This window comes from Crocodylus siamensis, chromosome 6 (genome assembly GCF_052110815.1).
Source record: "Crocodylus siamensis isolate JL-2025a chromosome 6, ASM5211081v1, whole genome shotgun sequence".
NCBI classification, from domain to species: Eukaryota; Metazoa; Chordata; order Crocodylia; family Crocodylidae; genus Crocodylus; species Crocodylus siamensis.
Window position 1 is genome coordinate 82454795 of NC_143400.1, and position 18510 is coordinate 82473304.

At 41.9% G+C, this 18510-nt stretch overlaps 1 protein-coding gene across 9 annotated transcripts in view; it reads left to right on the forward strand.

Moving 5' to 3' along the window:
• The window catches only part of LOC149863074 (uncharacterized), a 347984-nt gene that overhangs the window by 31801 nt on the left and 297673 nt on the right, over window positions 1–18510 (forward strand). For 7 of the 9 annotated variants that reach the window (XR_016443055.1, XM_090052663.1, XM_090052665.1 and 4 more), the window contains one exon: window positions 2055–2159. The exons of the other annotated variants lie outside the window; for them this stretch is intronic. Coding sequence is in view for 4 of the 7 variants with exons in the window: in XM_090052663.1 (XP_089908789.1) it covers window positions 2055–2159 (105 nt within the window). In the remaining 3 variants the exon portion in view is untranslated. The remainder of the gene's footprint in view (window positions 1–2054; window positions 2160–18510) is intronic. 9 annotated transcript variants of the gene reach the window in all.

Here is an 18510-nt window from a genome sequence, read left to right on the forward strand (position 1 = left end):
TCATTGTTGCTCAGGTGGTCAAGCACCCGCAGCCCCCTCACCAGGTCGTCTTCTGTGGCCAGCACCAGGTCCAACAAGGCATCTCCCCTGGTGGGGCTGTGCACCTCTTGGGTTAGATGGAGGTTCTGCATTCTGGCTAGGGACCTACGTGAGCGGTCAGACCTGGCTGACTGCTCTTCCCAGAAGATGTCCGGAAAGCTCAGGTCCCCCATTATGACCACATCCTTTGACTTCATTACCTCCGTGAGCTGACTTAAGAATTCCTGGCCAAGCTCTTCCCCTTGGTTGGGAGGTCTGTAGTAGACCCCCACCGTTAAGTCTCTTTCCCCTCGACTGCCTTGTATTCTGTCCCAAAGCACTTCACCGTGCCCCTCCTCTGATTCTTTGTTAATTGACGAGGATGTGTACTCCTCCTTAATATAGAGTGCCACGCCCCCACCTTTCCTTCCTATCCTGTCCCTCCTGTACAGCCTATAGCCCTTAACATTCACCACCCAGTCATACACTGAGTCCCACCACATTTCAGTGATTCCCCACTATGTCCGGGTTGGTATCAGCTAGCAAGAGGGTAAGTTTATTCCTGCTTGTTTCCCATACTACGAAGTATATAAGCGGGGGTACATCAGGATCTGGGAGAACAGTTGTTCACCAGGGCTCCCCAAGGGATAAAAAGGTCTAATGGCCACAAACTCCTGGAAGGCTGATTTTTAGACTGGACATAAGAGAACTTTACGATCCATGCACCCGGGGTTTGGAATAGACTCTCCCCAGAGGTGGTGCAAGCACCTACTCTGGACTTGTTCAGAAGGTGTCTGGATGGTTTTCTTGCTGGGATCATTTGACCCCAGCAGAATTTCTGCCTATGGTAGGGGGGCTGGACTTGATGATCTCACGAGGTCCCTTCCAGCCCCTAATGTCTATGAAATCTATTAAATCCATCACTGCACTCAGTTGGCCACGGTTGTTTTTCTCCATGTCAGTGCTCCCCACCTTGAATAGTTTTCTAGTACTACTAAAGCTCATGCCCCCAATGTTATGAGGAATCATTCCTTTAATTGCAGTTTTTAAAATCCAGATTGGATGTTTTTCTAAAAGATATGGTCTGCTTTGGTTTCAATGTGAATTCATTCAGGAAAGTCCCCTTGGCCTGTATTAGCCAGGAGATCAATATAGATGAATTCTCTTTATTATGGCTGCTTGGTTTCTCAGCAACCATATTTTCTGTCGATGACTTTGGCCTCTGCTTGGCATGAAAGATACTAAAGAAAATAGTGTCTTGCACAGTACTGCTTGTTGCATTCGTTTTTCAAAGAAGTGTCCGAGGTACCCCATTTGCTTCATTGATTCTATTGTAGTCCTATTACTATAAACACTATTAAAGACTGACTTTAAAATCTATAACTGAATCTGAAGCATAAAAGGAATTTAGTTAATTTAAACTGGAAATGTCAAATTCATTTCCTGAAAAAATAAAGGACTTACTGTGAATTTACGGTATCGGAGTAAGTGAATTGCCTTTATAATCAGTTATGTTCACAAACACAGCTGCTGTTTCTCATTCTGCTCGTTCTGTATTGCATGTTAGATGATGGGGATTCATCTATCTTTGGCTATTGAATGAACTTTTTAAATGCAGTACTGTGTTCCAATTGACTCTGCATTATGCTACAACAAGTCCTGTACCTTTCCATCACACTTCCTGTGGACTGTTAGCATTTTCAATTTTGCCAGCCTGCTTTCCACCCTCTAAACTACCTTGAAGTTAGACCATGCCACTTAGCAAACAAAGCTAAGGTCATAAGTTGTGTGTGTGTGAGATATTATTAGAGTGCTCTTCTGAATGAGGCCATGATCTCAATATACTAGTTAGAATAAGCTTTATCATCAGACAATTCATTCTGTTTAATGAAAAAACCCTGATTAATATGATTGATTCAGAGGTTCCTGTTACAACTGACACATGACTCTGGAAATGTATTTTTCATAGAGTTCCACACTGAAGTTTCTTTTTGTGTGTGTTGTTCTGTGTGTGTGGTGTTTTATTCCTTGCTCAGCATTGTGCACTGTAGGTACTTGCTTCAATGGAGGGAAATGCTCTGAAGAAGGATCCCAGATGTGCCAATGTCCAGAGGGATTTCAGGGTCCTCGCTGCCAGTATGGTGAGTCCCATTTGGCTCATGTGCAGTGTACACATGATCAACTGTATTATCTTTTTTAGGTGTTCAGATGCGTGAATTAATCTCAGATTTGTTAGACGTGGATTCCAACGTGTTCTGGTTTTCAATTGGTTATGGCATAGCTTCATCTATATTCATTTAAAAAAAAAATGCTGGCTTGATTGGTGGTTTGATTCCAGCAGTTTGGGTGGAATATCAACCTTATCTTAATTCACTGCTAAGAGTACAGTAGAAATCTTTCCAGTGCTCACTTAATATATTGGATCTTTCTCACCAGCATTCTCCATCAATTTGCCTCTCATCTGTTGTTCTATCCTTGCAAATAATGTGCACCCAAACTCAGTGGAGTTTGGAGTGAGTAATTAATGCCACAGATATTTCATAATGGGCTGTTGTCATGATGCATCTGACAGAGGGAAGGCTGCTTTTTGGTGGGGGGGGATTGTGCAAAATATACTAGGGAACTTAGTATTCTATGGAATGTTGCAATTAATGCTAAAGTTAACAAAATAAAGGGCTCAAGTTTGTGCAATTTATAGTGTCTCTGACTTCACTGTGGTATTTTCCCTTTATTTGCTACTTTACAATCTAATAATCTTCAGTGAGTTTTTTAATAGCTAGGAATATGAATTGGCGTTCTGCTTTAGCTCTCACTATGTAAATGTCTGCAGAATTATGGAAACGATGTATTGTTCCTAAGTTTTCTTTAAGTCAGTCTCTTAGTAAGACTGATTTAGACAAAGGATTGTGTAAATACTATAATAATGGTTTCTGCTATATTTCAATCATTTAGGATTTAATCACATTGTGGTTCTACGGTAATAAAGCCTGAAACTTTAGGTTTGGTCTTTTTCTAGCCATGTGAAAGAGAAGTTTTGATGGTCCTTTTTCACTAACAGATTTGGATAGGTGGCAGAGAGAAGAAGAATTCCACTCTAGTTATGTTGAGGTAGGTTTGCATTATCTCAGTTTAATTGTAGAAAAGCTAGACCAAAGTCTTATGACCTCTCTGAATTCAGTAAAGAATTTTTATATTGATTTATGGTATCCAGATTGTAGCCATATTGGAGGAGAAGGCAATTGGGACTACCTTTTTATTAGGCCAACAAGATATATTGTTTTGTCACACTTTGGTGCACTTCTCCACTATCTTCTGAAGGTATCCTTAAGTGATGGTTCAAGTTATTGCCATGCAGTATTATTACAACAGTTTGGGGCATGAGGGTGCAGTTTATTCTTAGCTGGCTACAAGGTATCCTCCTATAATCCACCTGAAAATATTTAAGTGCAAGTGAAGGAGAATTTAATGATCTTGTCACATTCCAACAGGACTTCATTTAAATGCATCAGACTTAAAGCTAAGTTCCCAACTTGATCTGACTTTGCTTCACCTTTGCTCCATAACTTTTGTTAGACTCCAACTTTTATTTTGGCTGCAGTGGAGCTCATGTTACAGACTCAGCCTGGTGCAGTCTCATTATACTAGTGTGAATTTCACTTAAAATAACTGCTACTCTTTGGTTAGAATGAAGGTAATGGGGCAATATGAGCAGTAAGTCAAATTCAACATTAGTGAGAGAGGAATGCAAGTGTTTGCCTAATGCAGGGACAGAAATTGCTTTTCCCCATTAAAACCCGGTCATATAGAGTCTCGTTACAAATGTTAAAAGTATCTAAAAATGGAGCATTTCTATAATGTACGAATAACTTCATAATGTGTCTGCTGATAGCAAAATTTCAGAATAGGGGGTCAAATTCTACTTTCAAATCTTGCCTATGTTAAGATTAATATGCATGGCTGTTTTTAATGCAGTTAATTCATACCTATGCTATGCCTTGCATAGAAGGGACTGGGTAGGGAAGAAAGACGGAAGTGTAGCTTTCGATGTGAAGGAGCAGTAGACCTCCTTGGAGGATGACATTGGCTCCAAAGAAGAATGGCTTGAAAGCCTCCAGGTCAAGCTGAAGGCAAGGGTGTGGTGAGAGAGACCTAATTGTAGTTGTATACTACAGACCACCAAACCAGAGGGAGGAACTCCATCTAGAGTTTGCCCGAGAACTGATGGAGGCCTCATGTGCATGGGACATGGTCATCATGGGTGACTTCAACTATCCAGACATCTCTTGGGAGGAGCGCTCGGCCAAGTCAGATTGGCTGTGTTCCTTCCTGACCTGCATCAAAGAGCTCTTCCTGGCTCAGGAGGTTCATGGGCCAACCAGAGGTAACATTCTCTCCTAGACTTGGTTCTGACCTAAGGAGACTACCTGGTGATCAACTTAAATGTAGAGGGTAGCTTGGGTGATGGCAACCATGAAACCATTAGGTTCACTGTCCATCACAAGACAGACAAATTAGATAGCAGGGTTGAAGTTTTGGACTTCAGAAATACAAATTTCAACAAACTCAGGTCACTAGTAGGGGTAGCGCTGTAGGAACCAGGGACCAAAGGTGAAAAGAGTGCATAAAGAGTGGTCATTCCTTAAGGACACTATCCTTGAAGCACAAAGGAAGTCCATTCCCATGCAGAGGAAAGGTACCAGAAGGGCTGGAAAGCCCTTTTGGCTAAACAGGGAAATCCATGGTCTGCCTAAGAAAGAGGCATGCAAACAATGTAAGCTTGGAACAGGCTCCAAAGAAGACTATACAACAATGCCCTGCCCTTGTAGGGAACAGATTAGAAAGGCTAAGGTGGCAACTGAACTTAAATTGGCAACAGGAATCAAGGACAAGATGAAGTCCTTTTTTAAGTATGTAGGAAACAGGAGGAACACAAATGGGAGCGTAGGGTCACTGCTAGACTCAGGACAGCTGGTTCCTGGCAGTCGAGAGAAAACTGAACTCCTGAATGAGTACTTTGCTTTGGTATTTCATCTGGCTAAGGGAAAAATCATGCCAGTTGGGGTACAGAGTGAGCAGGGCAGGAATGACTGTCTTCCCACTATTGCCATAGAATTTGTGTGTGACCAATTAAAAACTAGACATTTGTAAGTCATCAGGATCTAATGAACTCCATCTGAGCACGCTGCAGGAGCTGGCTGAAGTCATCGCAGACCCCCTGATGAAACTTCCAAAACTCATGCTGCTTCAGGGAGGTCCCTGATGATTGGAAGAGGGCCAATGTTGTGCCCATCTTCAAGAAGGGGAAGAGGGAGGGCCCAGGTAACTATAGGCCAATTAGCCTAACTTCTATCCCAGGGAAAGTCCTGGAAAAAGTCATTAAGGAGTCTGTGTGATATGCCTGCAGAAGGTAGGATTCTGAATGATGGCCAGCATGGCTTCATCATGGGCAGGTATTGTCTTCCTTAATCGTAAAAGGAGATGAGGTTAGTAACTCATCACCTGGATCAGAGAGAGGAGGTTGACATTGTATACCTTGACTTCCAAAAAGCCTTTGATCTGGTATCCTACAATGTTCTCATTGGCGGATTGTGGGCTTAACTGCAAGACAGTTAGGTGAGTGCAAAGCTGGCTGTGGGGTAGAATCCAGAGAGTCCTAATGAACAGATCTGTGCCATTCTGGATGCATGCTAACCAATACATGTTCAGGCTGTTTCTCTTAAAGTAAAAATAGCCACTCCCAGAGAAAAATAACCTGGGAACAACCAGGGTTAAATTGCTCCCAGGAGAATTTCTTCTGGGACAGTGGATGTCTGTACATGCCATGGCTTCTCTTAGAAAAGAACATAATCCTTAAGCTTCTCCTCCTGCCCCCTGCAGGGAAACAGTATGTCACTCACTGGACTCTACCACTCCAGAATTACCCCCCTTTGCAATCCACGCATTGTGTTGCAGAGACATGCAGGCTGACCATAGGCAGTCTGGGTCGGCCAGTCAGGGTGGCCCTATGCACTGCTGCTATCTGTCACCAGCCTGACTAAGGAAACCTGCAGAGCACGCAGAGATGTGTGCACAGGGTCCTTTTCCCTGGCTGCAATATCAGCATGGCAAAATCTTCACTTTTGGGGCTTTAGCATTCAAATGGCTGTGGGCAAGTACTCTCCAGGTAGAGAAAAAGCTGGGAGAATTCTCCCAAGTTATTTTTATGTGTGTACACAGCCATACGTGTCAGAAATCTGAACTAGATTTCAAAGCTCTAGCTCTAAAAGTATTGATTACCTTGAAATGCTTAAAGCATTAAGCCATTCCCTAGGGCAGAGAAAGCATGCAGCATTGTAGATGGGGAAATCGTGGGTACAAAGTGTGGAGGGACAAGGTCAGATTCGGAGACTAAAATGAGGTTGTGCAGCTGCCATTTCGCTGGGAAATGACTAGAGACATTGTGAAAACAATACAAGTTATTCTGCAATTTCCGCTCTCTACAGTTGAGTAGAGTTTTTTTTATCTTGGTGGTTTGTCTGCTTTCTATTGATTCCTTAAGGTTTGAATGGAATTTCAGTAGTCATCACTTTTTCAGTGTTATACAATAGCTGCTATCTGTAGTCTGGCAGGATTGCATTTATAAATTAAATACTAGGTGGGGAAAAACCTCCATTCAAAAAAAAAGTTTTGGTCAATTCATCTGTCTAATTGAAGCTGGGGTAATTTTAAAGTAAAAGGCCCTGTTAAACACTGCAGGCATCTCTCAGTTGCTGTACTGGTGAAGTTTTGTATCAGATTTGCTGCAGACAAAATAAAGTGCATTTTATTATGGAATTAACAGTCTTAGTTTCTGTTTTTGCAGCTGACATTAGAACTCTGCAACCTGAAAGTAGTTTGAATTTACTGTGAGTTAATTATTTAATAGCAATATATTGTGGCTTTCAGATTTGCCATTAAACCCGTTCCATGCACTGCCTGACCCCAAATAAATTGTTTTCATTCCTATCCCTTCTGCCTTAGTTTCAAGTATCTCTCGTCACAACCATATTCTAGGGCTTTAACGGTTCTGTGAAGCAAGTTGGGAAGAGGCCCGGTCAAAGCAACATTGGTGGATTAAACACAGGAGAAAATATTAATGGTTAAGAATATTAACCTGGTTTGTGGAGCCCATGCAACGATGGCTGTGCTTAATTGAAAATTTTGGATATGATGTGCCCTGGACTGGCATGGGGAAGATGCAGTTTCTATCCTGATAGACTATTGTGCATTAAGAGTTTTCTTCTTGGGAGGGGAATATAGGCAGCATTCTCTTTGCAGTTCTGCGGGTGATTGAAAGTCTTATGTTGCAGCTGTGACACTGTGGAGGCCTGATGGTGAAGTCTGACCACAGTGTACACTGAAATGAGTTGTGCATCAGCTATAATCTCATGGCAACCAGTGCCATTTTCTGTTGCTATACTGGCTTCCTGTGAGCCTCCCAGTAGAAGAGGAATCCTGGGTACTTTACAGCAGTGCCACATAGTTCATGTGAGCAGGCTTCCTACAGAAGCTGGTAGAACTTCAATCTAAATCTACTTGAAAACTTAAAAGCATACAAACTTGTGAAAAGTACTTTCCTCATTCTTTTATCTCCTTGCCAGTCTTGTCTCTCTGCTTTTAGCATTTGATGATGGCAGCTGGATCCAAGTATTCATCTACATAGAGCTACCAATGACCTCCTGCTATGACAGCAATTCATAGTAGAGGAAAATATTACAAAACAGGGTAATAGCTTCAGATTGGTTACTTTAGGGAATACTTTGCAGTGCATGTCTTTAAAACCAACTAATCTAGTCAAAGCTTTGTTTCCTCTTTTTCCCCCTAACCCCGTCAGTTGCTGAGGACCTACAAATGCTATTAAGCTAAACAGAAACTAGAGGTGTTCAACCTCTCTGAAATACACTCTTAATGACTTGCTTTTCATCCCTGTCCCACAAAAAACCTTGTAACGTGTCCTTGGGATGACTCTGATAGCCCTAGATGCATGTTACATATGTAATAGTAATTGTAATCCTTTGTAATTGGCATGATCTAGATCATAGGTTTCCAAACTGGTACGCATATCTCTGGAGTTATGCAAGACCTCTCTGGGGGGAGTTAATTTTCATAATAATAATTGGCATTTATGAGGTTAAAATATAAAATATATGCTGGTAGGGGTACAAAGGCAGCTGGTAAATCCGGGAGAGGGTACACACAATAAGAAAATGTTCGGGAACCTCTGGTATTTCAGAGGTTGGCATGTTTTGTTAACAACTTAATTATATGCTGAGCCTAGTCCATTCATAGCATCTATCTGCCAAGGTATGCTTATGCCTTATTATATGAGTTAATCTCTAAGGTGCTACCTTGACCGGCCTTCTGCCTATACTGTCATATCAGTTACGGTCCACATAAGTTTGTGGAATTGAAAATAGAAATGTACTAGCTACTCATCCTCTATATTTCACTAGGTAGTTTTTGCTAATTTTACTAACATGAGCAGCAATAAAAACTTTAAAGAGGAAAGATTTATGACTGGAGAGCCCAGGCTCTTCATATAACCATTGCAAGGATTCAGTAACAGATTGAACTGTCTCTTTCATTGCCAGTTGCCATTTGTCTTGTAATAATAGACTTATATCAATTACAGTGGAGCCTTAGCTGCATTTTTTTGTTTAAGTTGTGTGAAAGTTGAGGCCCCCAATTCTCCAAGGCTTAATGGGGAAGGAAAGACTCTTCTTACAACACAGAAATGAGACATAGTGGAGTCCTATGCCAGGAATGCACTCTGCTGCAGTGCAGGTTTCATCGTTATTCACTAGTTGTTTCTGGTAATCTCGCACAAGGCTAGCTAGCCACCCAAAGTGGACACTGAAGTAAATTTACTTCATTTTAGCTTGTTTAACTCTACTGAGAGAATAATCGGATGTGAAGCTGTTCAAGAAAGACAGGCAGGGGAGAAGAGGAGGAGGAGGAGGAGTTGCTCTTCATGTAAAAGAGCCATGTGATTGAGCAGAGCTCCAGTATGAAACTGGAGATAGGCCTGTTGAAAGCTTCTGGATTAGTCAGAAGGGAGAGCAATAAGGATGCCATCATGGTGGGGATCTGCTATAGACCACCAGACTAGGAGGATGAGCTAGATAAGGCTTTCTTCAAACAGCAGAAGCTTTTCAGATCACAGGCTGGCCCTGGTTCTCACAGGAGACTTCAGTCACCCTGTCATCTGCTGGAAGGACAATACAGCAGTACACAGGTAATTCAGGATGTTTTTGGAGAGTGTGGACACAACTTCCTGGAGCAAACGTTGGAAAGCCAAAGGGGGACTAGGTCTCCTTGATTTTTGCTCCTCACAAATGAGGAGGAATTGGTGGGGAATAGAAGAAGTAGATGGAAACTTGGGCAGCAGTGACCATGAGATGATTGAGTTCAGGATCCTGAGGAAAGGAAGAAGAGCAGCAGAGTAAGGGCCATGGTCTTCAGAAAAGCAGACTTTGACTCCCTCAGGGAACTGATGGGCAGGATCCCATGGAAGGCCAGTCATGGAGGGGAAAGGAGTCCACGAGAACTGTTTGTACTTTAAAGAAACTTTTACTGAGGGTGCAGAAATGAACCATCCTGATGTGCAGGAAGACTAGCAAATATAGGAGAAGACCAGCTTGTCTTAGCAGGGAATGCTTCAGTGAGCTAAAACACGCACACAAAAAAGAAGCTTACAAGAAGTAGAAACGTGGACAAACAACTAGGGAGGAGTATAAGAGTATTGTTTGGGCATGCAGGGATGAAATCAGGAAGGCCAAGGAATACATTTCTGAGCACTTGGAAGAGAAGGTGGTGATTAGGAACAGTCAGCATGGATTCACCAAGGGCAAGTCATACTTGACCAACCTTCTATAAGACGACTGGCTCTGTGGATGCAGGGAGAACAGTAAACATGATATACCTTTAGCGAGGCTTTTGGTATAGTCTCTTACAATGTTCTTGCAAGCAAGCTAAGGAAGTATGGGTTGGATGAGCAGACTGTAAGGTGGATTGAGAACTGGCTGGATTGTTGGGTTCAGGGGGTAGTAATCAATGGTTTTATGTCTAGTTGGCAGCCAGTGTCAAATGGGGTCAGTCGTGGGGCTGGGGGCGTTTTTTCAATGTCTTCAGTGACCTGGAAGTTGGGATGGAGTGCACCCTCAGCTAGTTTCCAGATGACGACAAGCTGGAAGGAGTTGTAGATATTCAGAAGAGTAGTACTAGGATTCAGAGAGACCTTGATAAATTGAAGGATTGGACCACAGGAAATCTCATGAAGTTCAATAAGGACAAGAGCAAAATCCTGCTCTTAGGACAGAACAATCCCATGCACCACTACAAGCTGGGGACCAATTGGCTAACCAGCAGCTCTGCAGAAAAGGACCTGGGTTTAGAGTAGACAATAAGCTGAATATGAGCCAACAGTATGACCGTCTTGCACAGAAGGTTAACGGCATACTTGGCTGCATTAGTAAAAGTGTTGCCAGCAGATCAAGCAAAGTGATTTATTGCTTTCTATTTTGTGCTGTTGAGGCCACATCTAGAGTAGTGTATCCAGTTTTGCCCCACCCCTCTCCACCCTTTCCTCCACTACAAAAGAGATTGGACAAATGGGAGAGTGTTCAGTGGAGGACAGCAGAAATATTTATCAGGCTGGGTGAAGAGAAGCTAAGGGAATGGGGCTTATTTAGTCTCGAAAAAAGCAGACTGAGACAGGATTTAATAGCAGCCTTCAACTACCTGAAGGGTAGTTGCAAAGAGGATGGAGCTGGACTGTTCCCAGTGGTAGCAAATGACAGAACAGGGAGCAGTGGTCTCAAGTTGCAGCAAGGGAAGCTTAGACTAGATATTAGGAAAAGCTTTCTCACGAGGAGGGTAGTAGAGCACTGGAACAGGTTACCCAGAGAAGTTGTGGAATCTCCATCCTCGGAGGTATTTAAGACCAAGCTAGACAAATCCTTGGCTGGAATGATATCGTTGGGGATGGTCCTACTGGGTTGAATTAGGTGACCTCCTGTGGTCCCTTTCAACCGTAATTTTCTATGATTCTATGATACGATTCACATTTCAAATTGTACAAAGTGAAATGATTTTATATATCAAGGGGTCTTCTAAAGCAGTGTTTCTCAACCTGTGGGTCATGACCCAGAACTGGGTATGCAAGAAAGGGCTGTGACCAAACTTTAAAAATGGATTTTCCTTTTTAAAGGAGTAAGATATGGGAAATCATGGCTTTTCACTTGCAGGTTGGCAGAGTTCCAGCCTGTGAGAGGCTGCTTGGGGCCTCCGTGCCCCCCTTCCCCCACACACTGGGGCCTGGGGGGGGAGTGGGTCAGGAGTGAGGGGCACTGGGTGAGGACTGGCCGTTGATGTTTACAAATGGGTCCTGGTGCAAAAAAAGGTTGAGAACCACTGTCCTAAGGGCTCCATCACTGCACCCCAGATCATGGTCAACAAATTTGTAAAGCATCTTTCATTCCTATTATTCACTGTTTAAATGTAAGGCATGTTTCCTAAAGGAATTTTATCTACATGTGTCGCACACAAATGCATAGTGAAGGAAAATGGTAACATCACAAAGGAGTTTTAAGAGGTTTCCTTGTTGTTTTCAAGCTGAACATCTCTTCTTAAGCAGGCTACTTTTTCAATCTTCTTTAAGTGGCAAGGATTGAGAGGCAGATGTTCAGAGAAAAAGAACTCTATCCTCTGTCTTGATCAGCTCCTGATTTAGAATGCAGTTGTAGAGCCCTTAAAACATGGTTGTTTTTTCAGCATTCACACATCCCAGTTTTACAGTATTGCTTAATGTTACTCTCATATGGGACTGTGCAGCAAATTAAATTGTAAAATATTTACATTGCCTGTTTTTACTGGTTTAAGAAATATTTCTTCTACTACAGTCAGAGTAGGTGGCTGTAGTTCTCTAGGTTGTGATAGTTCTGGGGTTTTGGGGTTGGTTGGTTTGTTTGTTTTTTAACCTTACCATTAACCAACTACGTGGATGACCTTGGCACTTCTGTGCCTTGGTTTCTCCATCTATTAATAGGGATACTTTGTAAAACACTTTGAGAGAGAAACAAGCAGTAGTACCATCATGTAGGCACAAGGCAATATAGGTGTTTTTGTTGTTGTTTTAATAACCAGAATCCATTATATGCGTGGCTAAAATTTTTACTGCTTCTCAGGGTAGAGTTAACCATCAGATTCTGACCTCTCCCATCTCTAGTAATGCCCTGCTTAAGCATCAAATGTATGTCAGAGTATTCTAATCAAATCTAACTTGAAATGAAAATGTGCTAGTACTTTCTTTGGTGGCTCAGAGATCACAGAGTGTAACTGCTTAAATCTAGGTTCCTTTAAAAAAAGAAACATTTGATTGAAACTGCATGAAACCTGATGGAATCTTCTTGCAACCCTAAATATTCTCTCCCCAGGAAGCTTTGAAACTGATATATTGTACTTCCTTTTCCTCCACTAGATCTTTCTTCCTACAAAGAGTTATTTGATACAACTTGTAATGTATGCTCTGTCTGAGTCATTCCTGCTACAGAGAGACTGGGTGGTTTGCTCTTCTGTATTGAGGGTCTGGCTGCACAGCGCAGAGCAGGGAGTACAGGGGTATAAAGGACTGATGCAAACTTTCACTCTTTGTAGCTCCTTTAAAGCTGACAAATGCCCAGTTCTGTTGCAAGTGGCCACCTTTTAGAAGTAGATGCATTGGATCAATTGTTAGTTGGAGAACCAGGTTACACCTGTCTGTATGGTAGTATCTTAATTTACAAAATGGGGGTAGGGGGAGGCATTCCTATTACCAGATGCAAAAGCTTCAAGTACTAAATTAGGGGTCTTGGGTTCTTGTACTTTGTAGATGGGGAACCCTGACTTTTGCACGGCTCCAGCTGGGGCTGACAAATCAAAGTTAAGGGTATATGCGGTGTCAGAAATTGTGCAGTAATTTTTAATATCTAGGAACAGCTGTAAGTGCACAAGGCAGTTTTTTTTTTTTAATTCAGAATTTCTCTGACCCAGCACATGGTACCCTTTCAAGATTTTTCTGTCCCACAGTAGTTGCCTAGTAATTTTGAAATAGGGATGTGAAAGTGATAATATTAGCTGTTCCATTAAATCAATGTACTGCCTAGTTGTGTGGATGGTCTACAGTCTGTTAGGTAATCCTTGACTCCTCTCTTGGCTTTCTCTCCATGAAGTTTAAGGGTCTGTTTCTGGGCCACACTTCAGTTGCTCCAGCATTCATTCCATGCATCTTAAGGCTGTTCATTTGCCTGAGTTGCTGCATTATACACTGACCTCTGTTAGGTAGATGTTGATTTAAGGCCTTGCACTCTAAGGCTATGTACAGACATTTGGGGACATTTGGGTTAAAAAAAGGCTGCCTGATTAGCTTGTCCTGGTGTCGACCTTACATTTCTAGTCAGTGACCAGAAAACAATCTAAACCTGGAACTGTACAGAAGTTCTATGCACATAACCTGGTCCAAAAATTGCAAACCCCAGTTTAAGATAAACCTGGATTGATATAGCATAAAACTTGCTCAATTTTAGGTCAAACCAGTGGAAGGAACTTCTGCACATTTTTCCCTGCATAGTCCTGGGGCTGGGAAAACCCAGCCGCTGGCCCCAGCCCGCTGCATTTATTTATTTTTTTTACACGCCCCTCCTCTGCCTGCACCCCTGCCCCTCCACCAGGCTATTTTTTTGCCCCCTGGCTCCTTGCTCTCCCTCTCTAAACCAGCCAGCCCCTTCCCTCCTGTTCCAGCTCTGGGTAAAGCTACTTCTATTAGCATTCGCTGCTCCTAGAGCTGAGCAAATAAGTCCTGCTGGGAGGAGGGGTGGGAGGTATGGGGGTATAGGTTTGCTCTGGCGGGGAGGTCAGGAGGCTAAAAATAGCCCCTTGTCTGCTCAAGCCCCATCATGGACCCCCGCAAGTCCCTCTGATCCTATCAGAAACTCCCAGACCCCAGGAAAACCCTGTGGGCTGTGCCTGCCCCACCCTGCACCCCATCAATGGGTCATGCCTGCTGCCCTCCCCTTCCCCCCCCAAACCTTGATAGACCCTCATCTTTTTTTTTTTTTCTTTTCCTCTAGCCTGCTTGCCCCCACACAAGTCCCTTCCATCCCAAATTACATGATATCAGCCAGCCATTTTGAATCACTTTGACCTCTCCTGTGTGCCCTCAAATGCCTGTACTTAGTCTAATAGAAGGTCCTGATGCTTAATTCTTTGCTTTAGTGTTATCCTAACAGGGAGGTCTGGAAGGGACATAGTAATGAGCTACAATACTCATTACTACAATGTTATGCTAATAACGTCCAAATCAGTAGGTTTGGACAGAACGAATGAAAATGTCATTCCAGACTTTATTTTACAGTAACAAAACACTGGCAAGATGCATTACCCTAATGCATCTTGCCAGTGCAAAGTTTAGAGATCTGTGAGGTTGTGGGGGGAGTGAATGTAAGGTGCTGTAATTCCTGTTTTCACACTTACTATATGGCCCCACTGGACAATCTGAATACCAGCTCTAAACATTCACAATTAACTGTGGTCAGTCTCAATTATTAATCATGCAAGACTTCAGATTCTTTCCAGAAACTGAAACAGTTTCCAGGCCACAAATACAGCGAAGTATTACATAGCAGAATATTACTGTGAAAGACCTAGCAAAAAGGGAGAAATGTTCCCTTATACAGAGTTTTTTATATTCAGATCCAAACTTCCGGTGGTTTGGCAGTTGTAGGGTTTGGCATCTTTACTGTGCACAGAAAGATTGACCGTTTTCTTTCCCCCCTCTTGTCACTTTTTACATATGTTGGACTGAGATAGCTGTGGTGACGAGCATCTGCTTTATAACTTTGTCATAACAACAACACAGCTGCTGTACCTGAAGATGCAAATCCTTTTCCAGGTATTGGAATTTGGTGCTATCTTGAAATAAGCACAGTAGTTTTTAATCGCTTTAAAAACACAGTTGCAGCTGACACAGGTTGGCATGCATCATCACATCAGTGACCAAGGATGAACCTGGATTTTCCTCTGATGTTGAATTTTGCCTACACTGAAGCTACAAGAGATTTTCCTGCTCATATTGGAACATAGTGAACATTGCTACTGGGCATTAACAGAAACTTTTAAAAGAACCAATTTTTATGTAATATCACAGCTGATTTAATAGGAAATGACTCCTTTCTAAAAGACTGAGGCATAAGCAAGCTGGTTAGTGGTCAAACATTGTAATTATTGGCACCTGATCAAGACAGAAGGAAGCAAAGAGTTAAGAATCCCAGAAGTATTTCTTATTGGTAGAATCTGTTTTAACATTGCTGTAGGTTTTACAATGGATTTCAAACTATATTGAAGACTGTCCCAAATTATTGCTAACCACTTTAGATATCTTTATGTAACTCAAGTGATGGCTATTGCTGGCTATTTTGACAGAAGAGATGATCCATTTTGTTCTGTCATCTCCCTGTGACCTTAGCTTAGCTTTCATTTATCACAAATAATTTCCTCCTTAAACTGCACTTGCTGTGGATTGGCAGTGTTAAGATGCTTATGTTGGAACTGACCTTCTAGAAGGGTCAAAGTGAAACTATGAATTGGGTAAGCATGTAAATTATTGCTGTCCAGGGAGTGAAGCATGCCAAGAATACCTGATTGGGAAGCCTGAGTTTGGGGATGAAATTGAGGTTGGTGTGCGTCATGATTTTGTTAGCTTCTCCCTGATAGAAGGAAATAAAAATGTCTGCGTCAGGAAATGTGACTGAGTATGGGGAGAGGAGTGGGTGGATGGGGGGCGGGGAGGGACAACATGGGCAAGGACAATGCTCTCGCTGCAAGTACTCTATGGTAATGATAAAGGTCCCTCATCTCACATTCCTTATGCAGATCAAACTCCAGTAGCTTATATAAGGGCAGAAGATCAACGACCTCTCTCTCTCCTTCTCTCTCTGCTCATAAGATCAGGGACAATGAGAAGAGAAGAGTTTTGTTCTGCCACATTGCAGTAAATGAATTTTAGCTTCTCATCATTTTCAAGGGAAATAAGACATTGGCTCTTATAAGCATATTTTACAAACTAATGCTCAAAAACCTTATGAGGTATTGTACTTATTCTTTATCTAAGGTAATGATAGTGAAAGAGACAGGGCTAGAAACTATGCTGACAGGAGCGATGTAAGTATTGAAGCAAAGGCTAACACTGGGGACTTGGGAGTTGAAGGTTGGTAGGTGTTGAGTTATCATGTTTGAAATTCAATGGGAATCAGGCCTTTGAAAATCCCAACCTATATGACTACCTCGGTGTCAGACAGAGCTAAAATTGGGACTTGAAGTTGATGGTTCCCGATCTGTTTCCATCTAGTAGACCGTGCTGCTTCTGTTGAAAGAAGTTTGTAATCTAAATTACTATTTTGTATTAAATTGGCTAGTATAACTCCTAGAACACAGCAGCATGCCTACAGAACAACAGTAACAACAAGACAGGAGGAGGGCTTTAGAAAAATATTCAATCTAAAATAAGTTTGATCTTTTCTAGTTTCCTTTTTCTTGTTAATTTAAAAATCAGCATCTTGTTCCATGGGAATGTGTCACCGTCCCACTCTGTGTATCCTCCTTGTCCTCCACTGAGTACCTGAGAGAGAGTCCTTTGTAACTCCTTGGTATCTGGGTGAGCTTTAACTGAATGCAGACTTTTTACCTCCGTGTAATCTTTGGCATAACATCAGCATTTGTCAGCTTGCAGTTGTCAAGGCTAATGTAGTATCTTGATGTCAAAAGTCTGATCTTTTTTTATACTTCCATTAGTATCTCCTTTCATGACCTTTGAAATTGCTGTCTCCACATTCTCTGTTTTGGAGGGTGGTGTTTCAAGGGTAGACTGAAGCTTTACAGGACCTAGAAATTCAATCGTACTCCTCCCAAAACTGCATTATTGTTACAGAAGATAATAAATGCCACAACTCACTTTTTTTTAGCACCAGTCCAGAAGGGGAATTTTTATTTAACTATCAGATTGTGGAACACAGCCATGTACTATGAACAGCCGTCTAGGAGATGGCATCAAGGACACAGGAAGTCAGACTCTATGAGGTAGGAAGGCCACAAAGATCGTACTTATTTTTAAGGGGGAGGGAGGGAGAAAGTAAAAGAAGATAAAAATGTTCCAGTTAAACCACGAAGTTGTTCACGATAGTTCATCCATGCAAAAACCTTTGCTGCTACAGTTCTGCAAAGGTCAGCATTTTCTTCAATTAATGTATGTCAAAATTGTTTTCCATATCCTGTGGGTATGAGCAGACTAGAAAATAAGGCCATAGATAAAGCCTTTCACTTCTGTGACAGTGGGTCCAATCAATGGAGGTCAGCAGTGATTGAAAGTTGATATTGCCTGATTGTTGGCTGGAGACCTTCTTATGCAATGAGTTATAGCCTTGGTTCAATTTGGTAAATGGAAACTAAATGGGTTTCTCCAGGTCAGGTTTGAAAGATGTGTGGAAATGTGCTACTGATCTTGGTTTAGTTGTTCTGTGGATATAAGGCAATTTGATGCCTTCCTCTGCCCATGTATTCGCTGAGGAAAAGAACGTGGACTTAACTACGGATTTAGATCTTGATTAAGTGGACATTTTGGAGGCAGAACTGTTGATTACAGTCTGGTTGAGCCCTTCTTTTTTTTTTTTTTTTTTTTTTATGCCTTCTTTTGCCATCCATTATGGGCGTTTTATAGACATGCTTGGGGGAGGGTATTTTAATTTGTGAGCCGTGCTAATTTAAAAGCTCCCAAGTGTCATGTGTATCAGCCTCCCCACGCTGAAACATGGTGGCGGGACGCTTTGAACTAAAGCTCATCGAACGAACTTCAGTTAAAAGCACCCTGCCGCCATTTTTCAGTGCGGGGACGTCAATACACGTGGTGCTGGAGGCTGCTGGAGCATGTTTCTGCTCCGGCAGACTCGAATAATCAAGAATTTGGAGAGGAAGTTGTGCTACATGTTAAGTTGGAAAAGCTTCCAACAGGGTGGACTGAGTTAAATTAAAATGATTTATATATGCAAGCAAGAAACCTTGATTCAAATAATTAATTTGAATCTTGTTTTGAATATGGACCTACTTAGGTCTTTCCTCCTCCCCCAAGAGAGAGTGACTTTTTCTGGTTAGCAAAACATTGTTATTGATTTGGAATTTAAATGTAGGCTCTACTAATTTTCTGACATTTTATATCTTCATTTGTATATTAATACATCTATATAGACTATAATATACATTTATTCAGATTTCATTGTTTTGTTCTCACTTATGAGGAAAATGGTGAATGATGCTTTTGTTTTTTGTTTTGCTATGCTTGTGATTTTGTTTTATTTGATTTTGTTTTGTTTGGTTTTTTTGGGGGTGGTGGAGGGGTCATGTTTCACTACACTGGATACTCATATTCTTTTTAAAATGCACAAAAAGAGC